We start from the raw sequence: 23,882 nt of genomic DNA, 5'->3' as shown, positions 1-23,882 counted from the left end.
TTTCTACGAGGTCAGCCCTGCCCCCATTCTCACCCCTGTCTGGGCCAGACAGCCCCCTGTGTGTCCTGAGTGCTTGTGTTCCCCCCTCTGCATGCCATGCTGCGACAGTCGATATTCTCTTTCCTGTCAGACCATGAGCATTGTCAGGGTGGACTTTGTCTCCCTCCACGCCCAATAGTGCATGGGACACGCACTAACCATTCAGTGCAGACCTGGTAAATGAACACAGGAACGAATGAAGGCGTTACGAGCAATATGCTGATATGAGATGAGACCTCCTCCTTCATAGCCTCGCTGGCGTCTGGGAGTCAGCTTCTCAGAGTATGGTCTTCAGATGACCTGCGTCAGAATCAGGCTGCTTAGCAAAATGCAGATTCCAGGGCCCACTGCATACCTGCTGCACCAGAACATCTGGGAATGGAGCCTGGGAATATGAACTTTAACAGGCTGCCCAGGTGATTCTCACTCATTCTCTTTGAATAAATGCCCGAGATCCACAAGTCCAGGTTTTACAATTTTCAGAGCTGCCCTGGCTAGAAATGTGCTCCAATTTCAGTCAGTCGCCAACGAGCAATCCTTAGTACATGCGGCTTCCCTAGACTCTGTGCTTTGAACAGTCCTCAATGCGTTTCACATGATGCTGGAACAATTTCTGTCCTTTCCATCTGGTCTCATCTGAGCCAGCCGTGAAAGACGGGGAGGCTCTGCTGTGTGCAGGCTTGCCTGTGGAAGTGGCACCTGCGGGCAGGCAGGGGGCATCCCCGCTCCTTGTCTCTGCCTGGAAAGATGAGCTGCTGTAAGGAGAGCCACACATTCTGCTTCTTCTCAGATTTGCCGAATTGATATAAAAATTATCTCTTTCTTGTTTTATGATACATTTTTTGAATACTTGTATGACCGAACGCTCCATTTAAAACTGATGTAGATGCCAGAGTTCACAGGTAACCAAAATAAATGGAATTTATGTAGTCTCTCCCCTTATTATACTTAACTTTTTTGTGGCAATCGGTACATTTTTGAAAAATCAGAATACTTATTCCATATGCCGGGAGAACAGGATGCACTGATACCAGGGCCTAGGCGAGCAGAAGATGTACAGAAGGGACATGTGATCCGCGTGAGCAGGGCTGAAGCTTCCTTTACTGTAGATCCGCACAGGTGCAAGGAAATGTACGCATCTGCTCTGTTCCGGGGTGTCTCAGACGGCTCTGCACCTCGCTTTTTCTGCCCATCAGATTAGGGCATTGTACTAACTTGCAGACTAATAGTGCTGGAAGAACCGCAGAGGGCCCCAGCTGACCTTCCCCTTTTGCAGATGTGCACACTGAGGCCTGACATGCTGGCAGGGGCTGCCATGGAATGTCCCAGCAAACTGTTGCCCCTGTAACTTCAGCTCTGGGATTTTTGGATTTCCAGCCAGCCTGTTCCTTGTCATACATGGGGCCAAGTACGGCCACATACTTAGTGACCCACCTGCCAGGAGGAATGATATATTATCTAGCCGACCTCCAAACCATTCTACTTCTGAAGCAGAAGTTCCTCTCTTTCTAAAGTGATCGATAGAATCACGGCATGAGGGATTTTTTAACCATGAGTAAACTTGGGAGGCAGCCCTCCCAGGGCTAATTTAAATAGAAGAGCAGGTAAGAGTTCACTTGGGTTCATTTTTTAGTTTTTAAAATGCCATTCTTTTCCAGCAGAATCAATTTTTAAGCTATTAACCCAGCTCTCACCAGACATTTTTCTTGTGGTTTGGTTTATTCTGGTTGTTACTTAATTCTCCCCAAAGGAAAACACTAGGAGCTCATAGGAATGTGCTCTGGCCTCTGCCGTGGGCACCACAGAAGGTGGGCAAGCGGGAGCTTCGCAGGGAGGGGGGAGGCTTGGAGATACGCAGGCCAGGGCTGATACCGGGGCTGTCTACATCTCACTGTGAGAACTTGAGGATGAGGTCTGCTCGTACAAAGGGATAAGAGGAAACGTTTAAACAGGCTGGCTTCACAGCCTCCTGACGGTGCTGGTGGGCATGTAAATTGGGGCCACCTTACAGGGAAGCAGTCCAGCAATAGAGGAAAATTTAAGATACCCACAGCCTTGATCTTCAGTCCGACTTCTGGGAATATATCCTTCAACCCACCATCCTGTGTGTTCCAAGTGATATATGTCCAAGGATGGTCACCACAGCATCGCTTGTAATGTCCAAACATTTGAAAACAGCCTGAATCCACAGGGGATTGGCTGAATAAGTTCTAGTGCGTCCTTGCAAGGAAATACTCTGTAGCTATCAATAAGAGTGAGGCAGCTCTGTAAGAAGTGACTTGGCAGGGTCTCCAAGGTGGGACATTAAGGGAAAATACTAGATGCAGAAGAGTGAGCATATGAGTATGCTATTTCTATAAGATAAACAGGATGTATGAACATCTTACGCAGTTACGGAATCTCTTTGAGTGGTTATGCTGTAGGAAAGGTACAACTTTTTCCCTCCCCTCTGAGACTCCCCAGCTAGCCTGGAGAATTAAGTTGACAGAAGACAGATCAGCAGGATAACACAGCTTTTACTTTTACAGGTACGTGCGAGTCTTCACAGGAAGATTAAGAACCCCAAAAGTGGTTAGGCGAACACAGCGTAGTAATTGTGAAAAAGTAACCAAAGTATACAGGGAGGATAAAGGGAGCTTCGTTCAGCCAGGTTTATTTGTACGAATTTGTACACTCTGTGTCTCGGGTGCTGAGAATGTTCTTTTCCTCCTAATGTAAGGAGGGCATTTTTCACCTGGGAGTTTTATCTCCCACTTTCAAGGGGAATAAAAGGGTAGGCCAGAGTGCCCTTTCTGCACCTGCTGCTTTTTAAATGTTTTTGACTCAAAATAGTCATGACACACTGGCATATTTTAGGGTGGCACATCTGCTGTCTGTCAGTACAATGAAGTGGTGATGGTGCTCGCCTCTGGAGGAAGCTCTCAGCGAAGCCGGCGGGCTCCATTCAGTTGCCTAAAGTAGACGTGTATCCTCAATCCTTCCTATTATTGTTATTGCTTTTATTGGTTTTGCCGTTTGTCTGGTAGCAGTTCTTGGTAATTCTACCAATTCTTGCTTAGATTCCCTACTTCTCTCTTTCCTCCCATTTGTCTCTGCAGCCATATCCCAAGCCGTCTTTCTTGAGTGGACCACAGAAATAGCTACATGACTGATCATGTTCCCTCCACTCTTGGCTCTTCTGATCTACTCTGCACCCAGCAGCCTCTTTCAGAAATTGAACCTTCCCATGGCTTCCTGTTGCAATAAGCGTAGAACCCAATAGCCTTACCAAGACACCCAACCCCTGCCCCCCCAACCCGGGATCTAAACATACCTACTTCTCAACTTCATCTCAGCTACTGTGAACTCTTTTCTGCTCTCCAGATCTGCCCTTCCTGCCTCTAGGCTCTGGACTGGATGTTCTTTCCCCTCAAATGTCCTCTGAGTTTTCCATGGCCGCCCCCCTTCCATACATCAGGTCTCAGAGTTTGTCTAAAATAGTGTCCCCTTTAAGCTTCTCTCTTCCTTGTGATCACCCCACTTTTTCTCTCTGAACACATATCATCATTGGTGATAGTTTATTGGTTGACATGCATGCTTACCATCCATCATCCCCCCTGGATTTTAAGCCAGGGTAAGGCTTCTTGTTTGAGGGTAAGGTCCTTGATTATCTTGGCCATCTCTCTAGCTCCGAAGCCCAGCTGGCATGTGGTAGGTGCCGAGTGCAAACTTCTGAATAGATGACTGGATGAATGAACAAATGGGAAATGTGTCCATGGTGAACGGTGGCTCTGCCGGGGGCTTGAGGGCTACCTCCTTTGACAAGGCGGATGCAGGAGGGGCCAGGGGAGCCAGCTGCCCACAGGAGGCTCGGGTTTTACGTATCAGGACTCTTAGCGAATCCTGATTTAGGAAAAATAGTTCAGAGACGACTGTGGGTCCTGCTTCTCTCGGAACAAAAAACCCTTGGCAAATCTTCACTTTCAAGCCGTGGCCCTGACTTTGACCCCATTAGATGCACAAGTTAGGAGCCGGGATTCAAGGCCTGCTTTTCCGATTTCATCGCTGTGACCCCAATACTGTTCCCAACGGTGAGCAGGGAGCTTAGCTTCAATCTCAGGCTCTGCCACTACTAGGTGACTGATCTTTGGTGAGACTCTTCTCTCTGGGACCTCTTTTTTTTCCTCCCCAGTAGTAAAATCTCCCTCGCCTGGTTGTAAGGATTATATTGATTAGTATGTATAAAATGTTTACAATGGTTATATGTTAGATAGTAAAAATCAATCAATCAATCAATCAATCAATCAGTTCCTCTTTTGTGTAATTAGAATTATCACAGAATTACCGTGAGAAAATTTTGGCCTTGGCCTTACTTTTGGTCCATTTGGGCTCCTGTCATCTAGAATTCATTTATCTCCTCATTTGTTCAGGGATTTATTCCATGTAAAGACCCACTGAGTCCTTACTTCATGCAGAACTCCAGGTCATACCAACACACTGTCCCAGGTCAGCCTCCCCGGGAAGCCAGCTCTGGGCCGGAGTGTGCACGTGGGACATTCACTGAGAGATGACAGCCACAGGGTCGTGCAGAGGGAGAAGTGCAACTCTGATGCAGTCTCAGCCAAGGCCTCAGTTGATACCACGAGAGCAGGAGGTATGGGGTGGAATTGAGGCACAGAGTGACTCTTCCTGCCCTGCAGAGACCAGATGTTGGGTAGAGACTGCCACCGGAAAAGGGGCGTGCCCTGTAGCCAGGCACGCTCTTTAGCACAGGTGTTCTGGAAAGCTGTCAGCATTTCCAGCTGCTGAGAATGAACCTGAGTCTTTAAGGAAGGGTCTGGGGGGAGCACGTGCCTCCTCTGCATATACCTGGACGAGCCTTGGCCTTGCAGAGACAGCCGGACCAGTCTCACACTGGTGGTTCTGGACAGACTTGTTCCAGTCCTGGCTCAGCCACTTATCAGCTGGCCCCCTGACAAGCTCCATTACCTCCTTAACTGAGGGATGCCTGGGACCCTGAAAACCTTCCTCGTTGTTAACCACAGAATGTTTTGCATGGCTGTGGAGGGTTTAAAGTGAGAGGAAGATTGTCCATGTGCTCAGTACAGCCATGAATACTCATCCGCGTGTCTTGGTGGGGGTGGGGGTGGGCTTGGGTAATTCAAATAACGAAACAGGGTGTTGGGTGTAGAAGTGCCACGCAGACTGTGAAGAGCAGGGCCGCGCTCAGGCAGTGGCTCTGTCCCTCTCTCCAGGTGCTGCTTCCACCTCCAAACGCTCAGTGGGCGACTGACTGGTCGCTGCCTTCGTGCCCTCCATAGGAATGATGGGCGTGCTTCACGTGCACATGGACTGACTCTGACACTGTCTCCCTCCAGGTGACACAGAGGTACTCCCTGGTGATCGTGCAGGGCCATCTGGTCTCCGAAGGGGTCCTGCTCTTCGGCCACCAGCACTTCTACATCTGCGAGAACTTCACGCTCTCTCCCGTGGGGGATGTCTACTGCACCCGCCACTGCTTATCCAAGTGAGTTCCCGACTTTCCCGGCACACTCTTCCCTGAGCCTCGACTTCCTTCTCAGCCACCCCGAGTCCTACCCCTCCCCCCTTGGCGTTACTGTGGGCTTCAGTTTGGGCCTGAAACTGAGCCATGAGAAAAAGCAGAAGGATCTTAAGCCATAGGCATCCGCGACGCCGGTTTCCCAAAGCTAGACTCTGGAGTGGGTAACAAGGAGTCAGCTCCTCATGCTTCATGTGGGATGGAATGCGCCTCAGGACAAGGGGGAGCTCTCCTTAGCTTGTTTGGATGATTGACAGGCCCGTCAGCTTACTCATTCAGCAGCTTGTCCATTGCTCATGTGGTGCGAAGCATCGGGCTCCGCCCCTCTTGCTGAGTGAGAAGCACGAGTGCACTCGGCCGCACAAACAGGTTCTTTTGGAAAGAGTGTGGAGCACCCTATTTTCATGGAACAAAATATTTGTCGTGGGAGGACTCTTCTGGGCTCGCAGTGGATGACATGGGGCTAGTGTGCTGAGGGAGGGCTACTGGAAGACATGGACTGAGATCTGGGTTTGGAAGGATGGATGAGATTTGGGTAGAAATTTGAAGAGTCATTTTTTTTTTACACCAACTAATACCAGAGGTCTTTGGCAGGAGATTCAGAGGTTCTTCTTTATAATCCAGGATATTTATTCTATTCGGGTTCAGGTAGCTCTCACTGATTCTCTTGGGTTTACAAAGTGCAACCACTGAACATCAAAGTGGCTGTGTTCACGCTTTTGCTGGGAGTTCGGTTGTCGGCTCCTGTGTTTCCACTTGGTCATCACATCTGAATACGTTTGGATGAAGACATCTTGATTTTTCTGGCTAGCAAAGATTCAAATGATGACAAGACAACTTCTTAACCCAGTGGCCCTCAAACTAATATCAAGTCACCTTGAGGGCTACTTAAAACAGACTTCTGGGGCCCCCCTTCACCCCAGTTTCTAGTTTGGTAGGTCTGTGGTAGGGGTTGAGATTTCAACAAGTTCGCAGCTGATGCTGATGGTACCGGTCTGGGACCACACTTTGAGAACCACTGTTTTAGACTATTGACAGGAAAACCAGAGTCTTAACCTGCCAATAACTAAGAATTTTAATGCCTGGTTTTCATATCATTTCCAGCCTATGGCAGGAAGCAAGAGTTTAAGGAGTGTGGAAGAATGTCAACTCAGCCTCCCTTGATTGAGACTTGCTCTAAAATGCTTGGCCTTTTTCTTTCTGCTAATTTCCATCTTTTATTCATACCAAATGTTCACCGATTGCCGTGAGTCTTCTGTGCTTTTCCAAGGCAGGAGGAGCATAATTAATACTTGGCACATGCATCCCATCTTATTGCTCATGTTTTATTGATACTGATCAATACGGACAATGGGTCTGCAGACTCGCGTTTCTGAGAGCTGATGAAAGCTTTCTGCTCTACCTCTATGCATGGGATGCCCGTGTAATGACTTGTAGAATCCATTGCTCCGCTCTCGGCCTCTGGCTTAAATCGAGTTAGTGTTAGATAAGCTCTTATTGATTAGGCAGATTGTGTTTATGAGGTGCCTCTAATCGAGGTCAAACTGACTATAGCTGCACTTTTGATAGAAGCCCCGTTGTCAGGTTGTAGGTACTCACCTGATTTGCAATGGCAAAGGGGCCTTCCCGTGTCTGGGAATGTACTTTTCTAGAATGCAAGTAGGAGTGGAGTGAGAACAGATTACTACCCTGGAATATCATTTGGGAATTGCTTAGGTAATTCTAGTCACCAGACCTCAGAGAAGTATTTGTTAATCAGACAGTGCTTTCTATCTGAGGTCTTGTCTGCTGCCCTAAGAAACTGCTAGCTCTCATGGAGATGTGGTTCTCAGAGACTGGCTATTAGATCACGTCAGATCAATGGGGATTAAGTCTTATTTTGACCATGGAGACTAAGGAAGACACATAAATAAGCCAGTTAAAAATAAAGCTAACGCAACCCTGAAATGTCTCTCTAAAAGACTGCCATTAAATTGAGTATAGTTGAGCACTAGACCTTGAAAGAGGCTCTCTGATGCACCATAAAAATATCCCAAATAAAACTCAGGAACAGTGCAAATCCTCCAGCATTGATCGCACTTGCGTACTTTGGAACTTTCCTCAGAAAGTGAGAACCTTTCCAGAAGGTTTATTTTGCTTTTATTGAGATCCCCTGTTGCCTGAATCAAATGACTATATTTGTTTCCTAAGGCTGTATAACAAAGTACCAAAAACTGGGTGGCTTGAGAAAACAAATTTATGGCCTCCCAGTTCTGGAGGCTAGAAGTCCAAGATCAAGGTGTCGGCGGGGCCGTGGTCCCTCCACAGCTCTAGGGAGGATCCTGCCTTTCTCCTTCTAGCCTCTGGTGTGTCCCTATAGCCCTCAGCCTTCCTTGGCTTGCAGATCCGTCACTCCAGTCATGGCCGCCTTCTCTCTGTGTGTCTTCACGAGATTGTCCCTCTGTGTGTGTGTCTGTGTCCAAATTTCCCCTTGATTTAAGGATGCTGGTCCTATTGGATTAGGGCCAAATACCCTATTCCTAAAAAAAAAAGAAAAAGAAAAAAGTCACATTCTAAGGGATTGGAGGTTTAGGATTTCAACATATCCCTCTTGGGGGACACTACCCAGAATAGCGGGAGGCAAGGTCACAAAGTACAAGATTGGATTCATCTTATGGGAATCCAAGCCACCCAGCTGGTTCTTCGTGATAGGGTGTGATGTGGAGATAGTCTCCACATCAGTCACAGCAGCTCTGAAGCGTCGTTGCTCTGTTTAAGTCGATTCAACAGATCCTCTCTGGACATCTGGACTGTGCCTGGCACTGTGGTCGACTCCATAAACACAAAGAGCCAAGTCAGATGTGGGCTGAGTCTGGGAAAGAGCTTGTGATCTAGTGGTTGATTCTGGGTTAAGTTACAGGTATAAATTCTGACAACCATTGGATAACTTAAGAAATAATTTCAAATATTTCAGTCTGAAATCCCCACTTTGACTCTCAAAGACCACGTCAACCCATAAGATTATCACTTAGTTTGCTGTGGTTTCCCTAGTTAAGAATATTAAAAATTACACTGTGGCCACTCTGGAAATCTTGCAGATGTCATGACAGCTGTCAGGCAAAGGGCTGCGATACCCTCCTAGAAACTATGGCCACAGCTCTCCCTAAAGAAGAACATGCAGCAGGCCCTCCTTTCCATTCACTGGCCTTAGGCCCTCGAGGTCTGACTCAGTGCACAGAACACGGGGAGTACAGCGTTGGCCGAGAGACCCAGTCGTGGCTGTGTGTGACTAATGCTACGTAAGATAGAACTCCAGTGTGGACTTACATCCGTGAACTCAGTAATGTTTTTTACAGTGTAGTCTTCCCGAGCATTCAGGTCTGTCTGAGCATTCCTGCGCTAGATGGTTATTCATTCCCTCCAAGTAGGAGAAAAATGAGTGCCTGTCCTCCTAAAAGCATTTTCCGGAGCATTGTTCCTCATGTCACCAGTGTCTCAGAATGCTGGGTTACAGGATCAGTCAGCACAGAGGACCTGAAAGGAGGGAGCTCACAGGGAGAGCTCCGTATGAGCCGGCGAGCCTTTCTGCCTCAGAGGAGAGAAAAGCGGTTAGTGAATGAGCTTGGGTTTTAGAGTCAGAGGACCCAGGTTGGAATTCAGTTCCACGTGACCTTGGAAAAGTCACTTCTCCTCTTTGCTGACCTGTGTGACAGACCCACGTCTCTGCTTCCCCCAGGAAGCATGGCCCGAAGGCCAATTGGCCTGTTGTGCAGGCCGGGTGGCGAGGGCCACCCTCAGAGCTGGGGTGGGGAGGAGGCGGAGTGCCAGCTTCTCACCCATTCCTGCCGCCTTGTGCGGGTGCAGGGGCTCTTCCAGCTCTTGGCTCTTTGGATCTGCGGTTGATGCATAGGCTTCTTGAGGGCTGAGGTGCCCGGGGTGGGGACGGGGGGCTCTGGTTCTCAAGTCCTTAAAGGGCATTTGACCAGAGCTTTTGCAGCCATGCACCCAATTTAAATTTGCTGCGTAACTCAGAATAAGTCTCTAACTGAAATCAGTTTTGTTAAGTCCCCGCTCATTGGTGGTGAAGAGCTTCATTTGGGTCCCTAAAGGTGTTGCCGTTACTCCCAGTGCATGAACTGTCCTCTTGGGAATGAACTGGAGTCCATTTCATTATTTTCCCTTTTTCCCTTCTCCCTGTCTTCCCAAGGGGAGTCATTCTGACCTCCGAGAGGGCTCCAGGCTCGGGGCCGGTGCTCTGGGGGCCACTGCAGATGCTGTGGCCAGTGTCCTTCAGCCTGCCGGCTCTCTTAGCCCACTGCATACGTCTTTGGGGCTCAGGGGTGGCTGGGCCACCCCAGGCCCACGATGCTGAAGCCTCACTGAACACAGGTTTTTTATGGAGGCTGCCTCTTCATCTTTCCGCCCTTGCCTTCTGGCCTGAAATTTCTCCATGTGTAATGGCGTCTTTCACTCTTCCCCACCCCCTTGACCCACGTTTGATCCCCGTACCCAGAGAAACTTCTTACACTCACACCCTGTGCCACTGTCTGCCCTGGAGGCTGTCCCCTTGCCTGGTGACACTCGTGCCCCACCCTGCTCCAGGGCAGGGCTCACAGAGGCAGCAGCTCAGAAAGTGGTCAGCGGGTCAGCAGTGCTGGCTCCCCGAGCTGGCGGTGATGGCAGCCCTCCACCCACAGTCTGCAGAACCAGGCGTGGGGCCGCACGGCAGGAAGCAGAATAAGCCCTCCATATGCCCTCTCACTGCTTGTCCTGTCTCCTCTCCAGCATCAGCGATCCATTCATCTTCAACATGTGCAGCAAAGATAGGTCCTCCGACCATTACTCGTGCCACAGTCACAGCTACGGGGACCTCAGGGAGCTCCGGCAGGCACGCTTCCTCCTGCAGGTAAGCCCCGGGGAGGGGGCAGGTGGTCCAGGTGCTAGTGAGGCCCCATCGGTGAGGGACATACTCCGTGACCCTCTTCACACCTGTGCACAGCCCAGTGCCCTTTGGGACACATCTGTGAGTGTGACTTATGTTGGGCCTGGTTTCCTGGTTGGCAGTTTTGACATCTGCTTCACTCTCTTCCCAGTCCCTGCTATTTGGCTATTGGAACCTTCTCTCTCTTGGTGTGTCATTTAGGACCCCCCTTTGCTTTATTTTCCCCTTGACATGCCCCAGAGTGGTCTTGAAGATTCTGGAGCACAGGACAGGGCAGCTCCGTTCCCTCGTGGCAGTGCTGATGACTATGAGTCGAGGGCCAGCCTGCCCTGTCTGAGAGTGTGGACTGCCTCCACTGACCTCCACCCCTGCCCTTTGCCCTCCCCGTAACCAAACCCATCTCCAAACTCCTGGGCATTTCCTGTGCAAGTAGTTTGGAGATCTCCTGACTGTCCCTGCCAGCCAGGGTCCCAGGGCTTCACCCAGCGCCTCCAAGGGCTCACCAGGGGCTAAAGGAGTCAGTTCCCTTCAGAGGCGGGGCTCTGCCACCAGCAAGGCACAACCTAAGGCTTCTCACTTGAGTTGCAAAGGGAGGAGCCCCTGCTGGCCTCAGGCACATCTGGTCTCCCCCAGCCCAGCCTTACTAGTAACGAAGCTGCATCTGTGTCCAGAGGCCTCCCAGGCGGCAGGCAGAGCAAGAGAGGAGAGACCACCCTTGTAGGAGGGGAGGAGCCCCATCTCTCCTCTACCCTTTCTGTAAGGTCTCTGTTCCGCAAAGGTTGGGGCGGTGTTTGGCCCTAATCAACCTAGTCATAAGAGTGTTTTATTGGTACATGTCGTTGGGTCTATAATTCATCATGTGATCCTCCTGCCGTGGGGCCTCCTTACAATTCTCTGAAGCTCAGGGAGGCCTTTCAGGGGGGCTCATTCTAGAAAGGGTCTGCGAGCTGCTGGAATCCGACCAGCCCTCTGCCTCCCTCTCCGCTGATCTTTCCCACAAAGTGTTGGTTCTCATCAAAGCACACTCGTGTGCTTCTTTGCAAGGAGAGTGAGCGAGAAGGGGACAGCCGGAAGAAGCCCTGCCCCGAGGGTTCTGGGCAGCGTGGGCAGCATGGGCCTCATCCTGACCATGGCCCTGCCGCTGTAGCGACCACACCTGGTGTCTTCCACCATTATGTAGATAGCACTCAGCACATTTTTCGGCACATCTAAGTACTCAAAATTATTATTTTATGATTTTGCCTACCTTATAGGTTTTATGTGGTAGCACATAGGTTTCAGCAAGTGCGTTTCGTCCCCCTCAGTAACAGGGATGGTTTCCAGATGTTAGCCTGACAGTAGCGGAAAGGAGAAGCGGGAGGGTGTGTGAGCATGGCCAAGTAGGGTGGGATTTGGGGGAGGGAAGAGCTTCGTGAGCAAGGCCCCCATTTCTCTTGGGTTCTCCCAGGAGAAGGTCAGATCTTGGCTACTCAAGGCTGCCAGGAGAAGCCATTATGTCTACCTTGACCATCTGTTTTGCACAGTATTTAGATTTTTATTTGTAGAAAAATATCCGAGGCCCCTGCATGCAACCCCCAGCCAGAGGCGTTTGCGTTATCATCACAGGTGCTTTGCCTCTGCTCGGGAGCCTAGTGAACTGGACTTTGAGAGCTCACTTCCAGCCAGGTGGAAGCGGGACCTGCTTCTGTTGTTGGAGGCAGCGCCCCCTCTGTGCCTCCGTGCCCGGGGCCCCACCCCTGCCTCCAGCCCTGGGAATTGTCTCCCTGACCCCATCTCATCCCCAAGCCTCATCCTCCATCTAGACTCTCTCTGTGGCTGTTCCAAGTCTGTTATTTACACAGCTTGGAATAGAAGGAAGGGAGACAGCGAGGGAGGAGAGAAAGGAAAAAGAGAGGAGATTATGTAGAGTTCATTGAGGCATTAACAAAATACCCTTGCTAGGTCTGCACGGCCACATCAGATTGGCTCTGCCAAATGCGCTGGGCAAAGTGCCTGGCGCCTGCAGGTCTGTAGGTCGGCACACAGTGCTGCCCAGAGGACAAGTGGCACCCACCCAGCCAGTGCCCCTAATGTTTCTGAAAGTGTGACTCTCTGGTTCAGGAAGCCAAACTCGTGACCCAGAAGTGAAAGTGTCTGAAGGTATCACCGGGCCCTTTCCTCCCTCTCTCTGTTCCAGGCTTATCCTGGGAGTGGGGTTCTTGCTTCCTGCTTCAGGCAAAGGAAGTCTGAGGCCCCCTGCCCTCCTACCCATTCTGCGGGGACTCCCCTCGTCACCATCGCCAAGGTCTTTGTACCCCCTGGGGAGGTTGAAAGAACCAACCAGGAAGGGTTGCCTGAGACAGAGAACCAAATGACCCGTTTGGGGGGTCACCCATTGTGGCCTGGGGTCTCTCCGTTCCAGGCAACTTCAGCAGCAGTGAGAGGGGTTTCTCTTTATAGGACATCGCCCTGGAGCTCTTTTTCCAAAATGGATATTCCAAGTTTCTTGTCTTTCACAACAACGATCGGAATAAGGTCTTCAAAAGGTAAGGGTTTGAAAATCCTCCAAGAAAAATGATCATGAACTGATTGCAGATCAGAGACGGGGCTGCTCTGTTCTCAGGAGCACTGTTCTCAACCCACAGCAAGCAGGATTTAGGTCAGACACAGGAAGGACTTGCTGACCTGCAGAGCTATTAAATCATGGAATCAAGTACAGAGAAAGATGCAGAAATGTCTTCCCTAAATCCTGGGAAACAGGCTCCATTTCATGGACTGAAGTAGTTTAGGACAGTAATGACTAAAGAGGGAAGAACTTACACAGACACAACACATTTAAGAGGCTAGCTGTTTAATGGGCCTTCCAGAATCTTCTGGCTTTGTTTTTTTAATTTTCCAAATAATTTTTTTGGCTTAATCTTTCTTTTTGATCCCAGTTGCCAATTTTAGTTGTTCCAATTTCATATTTCACTGGAAAGAATTCCAAACAACTGATTTCCCACTTTTTCATGGAACATCTTTTTTTTCCTTAAAGAGAGAAGCCTGTTGTTTTAGTTTAACTTCTTTCTGCAAATAGATGAATCAATCGAAGAAATTGAAGCTAGTGTTTAAATGTTTTGAGACTAACGGTTATTTTTTTGCGTCATAACTAAAGTTACAGACAAACAGATTTATGGAGAATCTAGAAGGGCCAGTGAAGGAAGGCAGGTTCCTAGCCACAGACGGAAAACACAGAAGGTGGATCAGCAGAAGGGGTGGGTCAGCTCCCCTTTGGGCTGGGAGTTCGAGGTGCTATTTGACACCCCCATTTTGAGCTCAGAGGCTCTAGCCTTGCCTTCCTGTTGGCCGTGGCCAGTCACTGGCGCCACGACCAGCTGCCGGATCCAAAGGGCAGGGCCAGCATGGGGAAGACGACTCCTGCAGAGAGGCCGTCGCCCCAGCTCCGGGCACATCTCCATTGCCTGTGGGCCTTCCTCCGGGGCCCTTCAAAGGAGGGCTATTACACGGCCTCTTGAGGCTTTCTCCAAGTTCCATTTTAGACCAAACCAAAGAAGTAGGCAGGCAATGCAGAATCTCACATCCATCTCTTCCCAGGATTCCTGTGTGTTAAACACAGTTTTGCACAGTTAATCCTGAAGTTTTCTATACCATAGTTCAGGCAGTGAATGGTGGTCAAACCATACCCAACCCCGCCTCAAGGAGCCTTAAGTTAGATGGCATTTTCGTGGCTGCCCAGATTGGCAATGGAATTGTCAAGTGCCCGGCCCAGCCTGCCAGGATGCATCGTTTTTATTGTAATGAGTGTTTTATTGTTATCTTTTTTATCAAGGCTAAAGTGTGTAATGCCAGGGGGTGCCGCAGGCATGCCGCAGAGGTACACCCTCTGGTACACCGGGTCTGGTGTTCATGACCTGGGGGGCAGGATGGAGTGGGGGAGGGGCAAGTATGTACCCTATCTCTTGACTGACACCAAAAATGTCTCCCTGGTGGTAGAAGAGTCTTGACTCTGCTGCTGGAATGATCCTTTCCTTTTTTTGTTTAGCTTCTGCTCTTTCCAACCCAGCTTGAAGGGGAAAGGCATCACAGAGGAGCCCCTCAATCTAAGGTAATGGCACAGGCAGGAGTCAAGCCATGCTCTCGGGGCATGACACTGGCCTTGCTTTGATTGTTCTCATTTGTCTGATCCTACAGTGACGTCTTGCGAAGAGCACATCTATCTACCTTCCCCTTCATTTTTCTCTCTCTCATCCTCATCCTTTCAGCCTCCTCCTGGCGTTTCTTCTGGCAATTAAACCTCTGCAAAGGGACTTGAAATTCCATGTGCTCTGTGGCTTTTTCAGACCAACATGCAAGAATCGGCCCTCTGCCCATGGTGGGCGGGGCAGGTAGCCGGGTGTGGTGTCAACGCAGGCCCAGCCTTGGTGTCAGGACCCCAGGCGGGGGCTGTGAGCAATCCCAGCTTCCTATATGAGACTCTCCAAAAGCTCAGAAGCTCAGTTAGCATATGGTGGCATGTGAGTCAGATACTAACTTACGACCCTGTGATACGGAGCGCCTTGCCAGGGAATGAAATGCTTACAGCCTCCTCCCTTTACAAGTACCCAGTTCTCTGGAGGGCTCATCCGGGATTGGTAAGTGCTTTTATTTCAATTAGGAATGAAATGAGGAGGAGAGATGGTTGCTGGTTTTTCTCTAGGAGTTTATGTCGAAAGGGGTGTCCCCAGGAGATTCAAAGTATTTATAGTAAAAAAAAATATTTATAATGAGTATGGAACAGGTTCCACCAAGTCATTCCCAATAATTTATCGATAGCTTGTTACGTGTGGTGGTTGCTGCTTGACAGAACAACAGGCAAAGCACCCAGCATCTTCCCTGTCCTTACTCGTTTCCATTTTCTCGAGGAAGGTAGAAGGAGGCAATTTCAATGAGTGAAATACGAAGCATATTAGACAGTAAGCATAAGTGTAAAAAATGAGGTAGGTAGATCAGGGATTGAAATCTTGGGCTGGTAAGGGAAACCCTCACCAAGAAAGCAATATTTGGATTCAGCTGTGAACAAAGTGGGGAAAGGAGCTATGCAGGTAGCCAGGGAAAGTGTGTTTTAGGCTGAGGGAAGAGCAAAGCAAAGGCCGTGGTGGGGGTGGGGGAGGACAGTGGGCTCAGCTGAGACCAGAATGCTTGGGGCGCAGGGAAGAGGGGGGAGAGGTAGCAGGGGCTAGTTCATGCAAGCCTTGGGGGCTGCTGGTAATTGTGTTGGCTTTTACTCTGAATAAATGGACAGTGTTGGAGGAATGATGTGACCTAACTTATATTTTAAAAGAATCACTCTGGCTTCTGTGTCAAGAATAAGCATCGTAGGTCGAACGCAGAAGTGGGAGTCCAGTTAGGTGGCTTTGGCAGTAACGCAGCCGAGAGATGCTGATGGCCTCGATCGAGTCGGGGGGGCACAAAGATGGTATGAAGTGCTCTGTTTATGGACACGTTTTGACGCCATGTCTGCTGGGATCTGTTGACAAATCAAGTGTGGTGTGCATGTGTGTGTGTGTGTGTGTGTGTGTGAATTTAAAGATAAGACCAAGGGTTTAGGCTTGAGCAATTGGAAGATGGAATGGGAAGACTGCAGAAAGAACTACTGCAGGGAGTGGTGGATCCAGGAGCTCAGTTTGGAACATGTTAATTTTGAGATGCCTGCCAGACATCAAGGTGGAGGTGTCATGTAGGCCAGTGGATATATAAATTTAGAGTTTAAGGGAAAGGTCCAGGTGAGATGGAAACTTGAAATCTGATGGCTATGTGGGCCTATGGGAACAGGATCTTCCAGGACCATTCTGCACCTGTCTGGCATAGCCCCAGCACAGCTCCAAGCATGGAGGCCCTTGGGAAATATAAAATGGGAAAGTTCTGGAGTCAATTGGGAACAATGCATAATGCGCCAGAGAAAGGCTTATCTAAGCTCGTGGAAGGTGGGCTTTGACAAAATGAGGAAGCCCCGGTGGAAGCCCTGGTCCTAGCCGCAGGGACCACCCAAGCAGGGACCTGGTGAGACGGTGTTGCAACAGCCAGCAGTGGGCTTTGAGATTAAATTGATTTGGGCTCATAGTAGGTGCTCGATAAATACTGTAATTCCTTCACTTAGTTTTAGCTTCACTGTATTTGTAGGCGTGCATATGGAATAATTGATTAAAAACAGGTGGCTGTCTGTGCTCCCAGACCTTGTGCATCTCTCCTCAACAGCTCTTCTTCTCTCATCAGCCACACTGGACCTTCAGGAGTTTCAGAGAGGAAAGGGAACAGTGGCCCCCAGCCTTCAGAAGGCTTGGCTGGCCATTGCCCCATGCCTAGAGCAAACTTAATTATTTTCCATTTGGATTACTAAGGGCAATGCCAGATCCACACAGTAAGTCTTGAAAAATACCCATCTTCTTTTCAGACATTCTAGGAAACTTGAGCTTCTCATCTCTCATAGAAGTGTGCAGTTCGTTCTGAGAGTTTTTACCTAGCCCAAGAGTCTTGGCCTGTGCTGTAGGTTTTTGTATCTTCAACTCCCAGCTTTTGAGAACTGATTTGGCCTCTCTGCAGGCCATTCCCTACATGTAGGAAACCTGAGCTTTGGGGTACCAGAGTTTTGTCTAGAATTCCCACGACAATGGCTGTCTCCATAACTGAATTCCAGGAAGGTTCTGTAGGCCTGGATCCTAAGTGGGAAATACTTGCAAAGCCTTGGATGAACCTGGGATCTGTAATCCATCCGTGGCTCCCCATGGTACAAGACTAGAGCATTCTGATAAAAGCATGGTGGCATCATCAGATATTGATAGGGTGCAAGATTCTGCAAGCCTCCAGGGGTTTCTCATAGAAAGCCAGCTAGACACTTCACCAGCTAAGTGTCTGGCAGCCAGAAAGTCCCACAGGCAGGCTCTGCTGAGGTCTGAGGAGGACTAGTTGGAAGAATAGAAAGAACAGCTGAAGTGACAGGGAAGGCCAGCTGGTTGAGAATGTCCATGTGAATAAACACATCCTTACACTCGCAATTCTCTGTATCCTCCACAAAAGGTTGCAAACAGCTTTGAAATTAAATGCAGGGTACAATGATCATTTTTAAATGACCCCCAAATTCCTTTAAGGGAGAAAAAAATAGATGTGATCAGCTACCTGGGGTGATCTAGTTACCTAATTGTCCTGAAAATAACAACAAAAATACAATTGTTCTGGGTTACATCATTTTCCAGTGACAGAAAACAAGAAATAGGGGGCTTTTTGAACTTTTTTTTTTTTCCGGAAAATACTTCCTCTTGGCAGGGACTATCAAATTTGTCCTTGGCTAAAGGGTAGTCGGTACCAAAGAAGGCAGTTCCCTTTTTACAAGATAAGAAAAAAGAGCACTGCAGAATTTAATCTTTTATACTGATGCTCTGAAAAAGTAGGGCTCTACCATTTGGACTTATTTCTGTGCAGATATTTCTTTGGGATGCCAGCATTCTATTTTTTCCCAGTGGTCTCAGTTCACACTGAGCCCAGAGTTTAGAAGACTTTGTATAGAGAAATACAAAGCACGGATGCCTGTCTGGTTCTTCTCACAAATCCCTGTTGTATACAGCACACACCTTTATTTTTTTAATTTTTTATTTAAATTCACTTTAGTTAACATATAGTGTATTATTAATATCAGAGGTAGAGTTTAGTGATTCATCAGTTGCGTATAACATCCAGGGCTCATTACATGATGTGCCCTCCTCCATGTCCGTCACCCAGGTACCCCAGGCCCCCCACCTCCCCTCCAGCAACCCTCAGTTTGATTCCTAGAGTTAAGAGTCTCTTACTGTTTGCCTCCCTCTCAATTTTCATCTTATTTTATTTTTCCTTCCCTTCCCCTATGTTCATATGTTTTGTTTCTTAAATTCCACATATGAGTGAAATCATATGGTATTTGTCTTTCTCTGACTGACTTATTTTGCTTAACGTAATACCCTCTAGTTCCATTCATGCCATTGCAAATGGCAAGATTTCATTCTCTGTTATGGCTGAGTAATATTCCATTATATATATACACTACATCTTTTTTATCCATTCATCTGTCAATGGACATCTGGACTCTTTCCATATTTTGGCGATGGTGGACATTGCTGCTATAAACATTGAGGTGCTTGTGCCCCTTCGAATTCCTATGTTTGTATCCTTTGGATAAATACACACACATGCCTTTAAATGGGCCAGAGGCATCCTTCCATATCGATGGTCCCTGAGATGCTCCCTTGCTGTGTCATCAAGGCAAAGTGTCCCTGGGCTGGAGTGGGCTGTTAGGTATAAACAGAGCTTGTATTTGGGACCTGATTGTATCTGGGTATTTGTAGTTTCTGAAATGTTCTCTCAATTGTATAGCTTACTTAAATATAACATTTAAAATGAAATGCATTTTTTGGCAAAGTTCTACAGTTGAGTGTTGTCAGAGTTTCCTTTATAGATTCTCTTTGAAAAATAATGAAAGACAAAGCTCTCAGAAAACCAACCATAAGAAGCTATAAATTCCCATAAGATGATGATCTTTCAAGACAATCAATCACACCCTCACAGGCACCACTGCTAGCAGCATGGAGGCTAAAATTCAAGTACCTTTCCTGCCCATGAGGGCTCCTTCAGTCCTGCTCTCCAGAGATCAACACTGTTGACTAGCTGGGAGGCTAGGAATCTGTCACATATGTGATTACTTTGATAAAGATAGCTTCAGCCTCATCACTGAGTGCAGAAACATGTTCCCTGTGCTTCTTGGGAAAGCACAGCCCTGGGGTCGGGGGAGGCAATGGTAGACACTGCCCAACTCAGACCGCGGCGTCTAGAGCAGAGTTGCTGGACCAGAAGTGAACTAAACAACCTGGTGGTATAACCAATACTCCAGCATTTAGGAACTTTTCACATGGTTGGCTCAACAGGCTGTGAGCAGCTGAGTCCGGTGACCTGCAGTGAGCCCTACCCGGGTCATGCATAGACCTTGGTTTCGGGCCCCGTTCATGTTACTCTTATCTCTCTTGCTCATATCTCCTCTTTGCTATACCCTTAGCCATGACCTCAGATCCACTTCTGGGTAGAAGCTGAAATTAAGCCTCTCTGTCTATACCAACAGTGGCCCCTTTGTCCTTCCAGCTCCACTCAGTCATGTTGCTTCCATGAGGCCAGGAGGGGTTGGGGTGAAAACCCAGAACTGTGAAGAGAGAGGCTCGCTGGTTCCAGGTCCCCCACCCAGCTTGCTACTTGTGCTCAGTCACCACCAGAAAACCTGGAACATGGGTAAAGAAGCCATACGTTTCTTTTTATTATTATAGCATCTTCCAGGACAAAATGAACAATGGATAATTTTAGATTAGTCTGGTGAACTGAGGTTAAGTTGCTCTTTCTCTTGAAATGCCTTAGCTCTTCGGGATGGCTGTAACTTGTCATATTTATTCATAAATTAGCACTTGGCAGATGGACAAGGATCTGTTTATTGCTGCATCTAGGCTGCAAGATTGTTTTAAAAAATTTTTTTATTTTAAAATAACTATAGATTCACAGGAAGTTGCAAAAATAATACATAGAGCCCCCATACAGCCTTCTCTTAATTTCCCCATATGGTTGTTACATTTTATGTAACTATAGTACAATTTCGAAACCAGGAAATTGACATTGATACAATATGTGTGCATAGTTCTGTGTCATTTTATCCTACGTGTAGATTCTATAACCACCACCCCTGTAACATAATTAGTTGTTTTTAGCACCACGGAGATATCTCTTGTGCTACCATTTTATGGTCCTACCCACCTTCCACCACCTCTCACAGTGTTAAAGCCTGGCAACCCCTGATCTGTTTTTCAGTACAATCATTTTGTTCTTTAGAGAACGATCTAAAAATGGAGATGGGGATGGAGATACAAGAGACCGAGGCAGTGACTCCAGGTCATGGAGGCAAAGCACAGCAAGGGCAGAGGTCACACAGGGGTCACCTAGGTCATGGCTGGCTTGCAGAGAGGGCAGTGATGAGTATGTGACGCACGGAGGTTGGCCTTTTTTAACTCAGAATAATGCTACTGAGATCCATCCAAACTATTGCATGAATCAATAGTATGTTCCATTTTATTGCTGAATAGTTTTCCAGGATATGGATATACCAAGGTTTGCTTAACCAATTGCCCATGGAGAGAAATTTGGCTGTTTCTAGTTTGGGGCCATTACAAATAAAGAAGACTATTTACGTTTATATAATTATTGAAACGTTAGGATATAAATCAGCCATTTTATTTTTTGTTTCCCTGTTTATGTTTTTCGCTGTTGTTCATTTCTCTGTTTTTCTTTTCTTTCCGCCTACCTGTGCATTACTGAAAGATCTGTTAAATTTCTTTTTTTTTAAATAATATTTTTCATTATATTATGTTAGTCACCATACAGTACATCCCCGGTTTCCGATGTAAGGCTCGATGATTCATTAGTTGCGTATAACACCCAGTGCACCATGCAATACGTGCCCTCCTTACTACCCATCACCGGTCTATCCCATTCCCCACCCCCCTCCCCTCTGAAGCCCTCAGTTTGTTTCCCAGAGCCCATAGTCTCTCATGTTTCAACATGAGATCTGTTAAATTTCTACTTTGATTTATCTATAGTACTTTTGAGTGTATTTCTTTGTATGAATCTTTTGTATACATTTTAGTTGCTTGAGGGATTGCATTATACATACGTAACTTACCACAGGCGACTGGCATCGAGACTTTACCAGTTTGAGTATAAAGACCATAAGTCTTTCAAGTCTTAAAGTCTTCTTATAAAACTTTAATTTTCTATGACTTATGTCTATCATCTTCTTAAACATTTCCTCTATATATGTAAAAAAAATTCACCAAATATTTCCCAAAGTCATTTTCACACACAGATAGTCTAAAGCAAAGAAAGGCAAAGTGGATTTAAGAAGCAAGTCAGTATCTTGGCCAGCACCAGAGAGCCTGGCTTCCAGAACGTTCCCCTTACCACTCTCTTTCTTCTCCTAACTGAGGGCTTTTCTTCTCCAGAGTCGTTTATTCTCGTTGGCTGATTAGTCTTCAGGTTTTTGCCATAAGCTACTCTAGGGAGATGTTGAACGGATCCTGGGGATGGAGACACAAGAGACTGAGGTAATGACTCCAGGTCATGGAGGCAAAACACAGCAAGGGCAGAGGTCACACAGGGGTCACCTAGGTCATGCCTGGCTTTCAGAGAGGGCAGTGACTAGTTTAGCCTAAATAGGGTTTTTGATCTGTTTGAGGAAAGTGAAACCCCAGGGTTTTCCTACCAAGTGTTTTTAGGCTTAATACAAATCTCAGGAAAGAAAAATGACCTATTTTAGAGCATGAAAGAATGTCAACATCAAACCTTTTCCTCGATGAGAAAAAAAGAAAGAAAATGTGCAAGATGACACCTAACTCATCTGTATCTCCACTCTTTGCTTCGTTCTACTGCCAGGGTTTCCTGGCTAACAAGATATCTAATGTGACTATCTCCTGCAGCAAATCAAAGCCCCTTGCGTATTTATTTATCAGTCCTGGTGAAGGCCAACACACTTACAATGCTTTCCTAAGACATGGCTGTGAAAATGAAAGCATTATAAAGCACCCAGACCAACGATGGCAAAGAAATGTCGTCTTGCACCCCAACTGCACCCTTGGCCGTGAATCCGGGATCGATGCCTGGAGGTACTGAGGACCAGGAGTGGTAGCGGAAGTGTGGTGTGACACAGCAGGAGAGGGAGTAGGGGGCAGGTCTGTGGTCCAGAACAAGATCCTGCCTAGCAGCCCAGGGGGGCATTTTTTCTTAATTCCCGTTCTCTGCCAATCCCTCTGAGTGACTAAGAGGGGAACAGCAGTTCTAAAGGAAACGTGTCTCCAGGGGTTAGAAATGAAAACGGATAGTTCCAAATAACTGGCCACCACTCTCTGTTTGGATCATATGCCCTGCACGGGTTCTGGACTTCTTGGGTGAGACATGAAGTAGCTAAAACAGCAGAGTGGCTACCTTAGGGACATGTGCAAGGCCCCCCACGTGCTAGTGGTGGCTCTTGAGCCTTCGGCATGACATCTCATCACACACGTCATAGACGCGACTGCTCCGTTCGTCTTGGGAAGGGCTTCTAGTAAATCACTTCAGACATTCAACGAAAGGGAGGACGTAAAGGATGATACTCTCAAAGCTTACCAGGATGCGGTGAAACATTCTCTAATATGTTACTGGTAGATACGTAAATGTGTAATCTTGTTGAAAACTGTGTGATAGCATGTATCAAAAATTATTTTTAAAAAAACACACTGTTTAACATATTTGCAATAATGAAGCTGCGCCAAGAAAACAATGTAAAATAGTTTTTAAAGTTTTCATCATACAGGCTTTCATCACAAAATGGCTTCAATTAGTGAAAAACTGGAAACAACTTGAATGCCCAATAGTAACTTATGTGTGTTTGTTCAACTGGCTTGCAGATGTTTTAAATTACGGTTATTAAGACCATGTAACAACATGGATTTCAAAGCAGGATAAAAATGAGGTAAATGCCGTAATTTCAACTGCATATAAAAATATATACAGAAACATAACTCGTAAGGAAATCTGTCAGTATTATAGCTGGCTCACGCTGCAGAGATGTGGATACTTTAAGAAGTTATATTTAAAACTATGTTGTGGTTTTGTTATTTTTATAACGGAAAACATTTAATAAAGGGAAAAGCTGAAAAGGGAATTTTGAATCGTATTTTCGGAGATTTTGGAGAAAGCGTTGTCACAGCTAAGCATTACAAAGGAAAGTAAGCAGTGAGGAGGGAAGAAATGAAGTATGCTGTCTGCTTTGCTTTTTCATGTGAAAAAGAAACAAGCTAGTCCCATTGGGTTAACAGATGCCCCTGGTTTTCCACTGACCACTGCAAAACCCGCCACCAACATAGGAAAGTCTTGATTAGGAAAAAAAAAAAAAGTTTTCCTAAATATATCTTCCTTGATCCTTTCCTTTCAGGCAGTACAAAGGTATGAGTGAGTGTGAGTGAACAGTACAGGGAAGGTTCTCGGCCACTGTGAGAATTGACTCCACCACTGTCAGTTCTGCCAAAGATCTAGTATGACTAGGGACACCGTCCAAAGCAGTATTTCAGTGCTGAGATGCACCAAGCTTTGGTTTGTGCAGAGAACTGACTTCTCCTGAGTACTCTGTGTGCTCTCTGCTTTAGACGCACGACAGCCCTTGCAGCTGGGGCTGGTGTTCTCCCACTTTACAGATGAGGGAACCAAAGCTAAGCAAGACGTCCAGGGACATGAAAAGAAAGAAGCAGAGCTATCCTGGACCTAGAACTGTCCAGCTCTAGAATCTTTGACTTTTCTCTATTGCAGGCCAGCCCTGCATACCACTTGGCCCTGATC

The 23,882-nt window shown here is 47.3% G+C and overlaps 1 protein-coding gene across 5 annotated transcripts in view; it reads left to right on the top strand.

Annotated features, from left to right (window-relative positions):
* WDFY4 (WDFY family member 4) overlaps window positions 1-23,882 on the top strand; it is a 280,511-nt gene that overhangs the window by 189,282 nt on the left and 67,347 nt on the right. For all 5 annotated transcript variants that reach the window (XM_057308810.1, XM_057308808.1, XM_057308809.1 and 2 more), the window contains 4 exons: window positions 5,397-5,545; window positions 10,343-10,463; window positions 12,939-13,024; window positions 14,521-14,583. In XM_057308810.1, coding sequence (XP_057164793.1) covers window positions 5,397-5,545; window positions 10,343-10,463; window positions 12,939-13,024; window positions 14,521-14,583 — 419 coding nt within the window. The remainder of the gene's footprint in view (window positions 1-5,396; window positions 5,546-10,342; window positions 10,464-12,938; window positions 13,025-14,520; window positions 14,584-23,882) is intronic.

Source organism: Ursus arctos, unplaced genomic scaffold (assembly GCF_023065955.2).
Source record: "Ursus arctos isolate Adak ecotype North America unplaced genomic scaffold, UrsArc2.0 scaffold_7, whole genome shotgun sequence".
In the NCBI taxonomy this organism is placed as follows: Eukaryota; Metazoa; Chordata; class Mammalia; order Carnivora; family Ursidae; genus Ursus; species Ursus arctos.
This window is presented reverse-complemented; position numbering and strand designations above follow the sequence as displayed.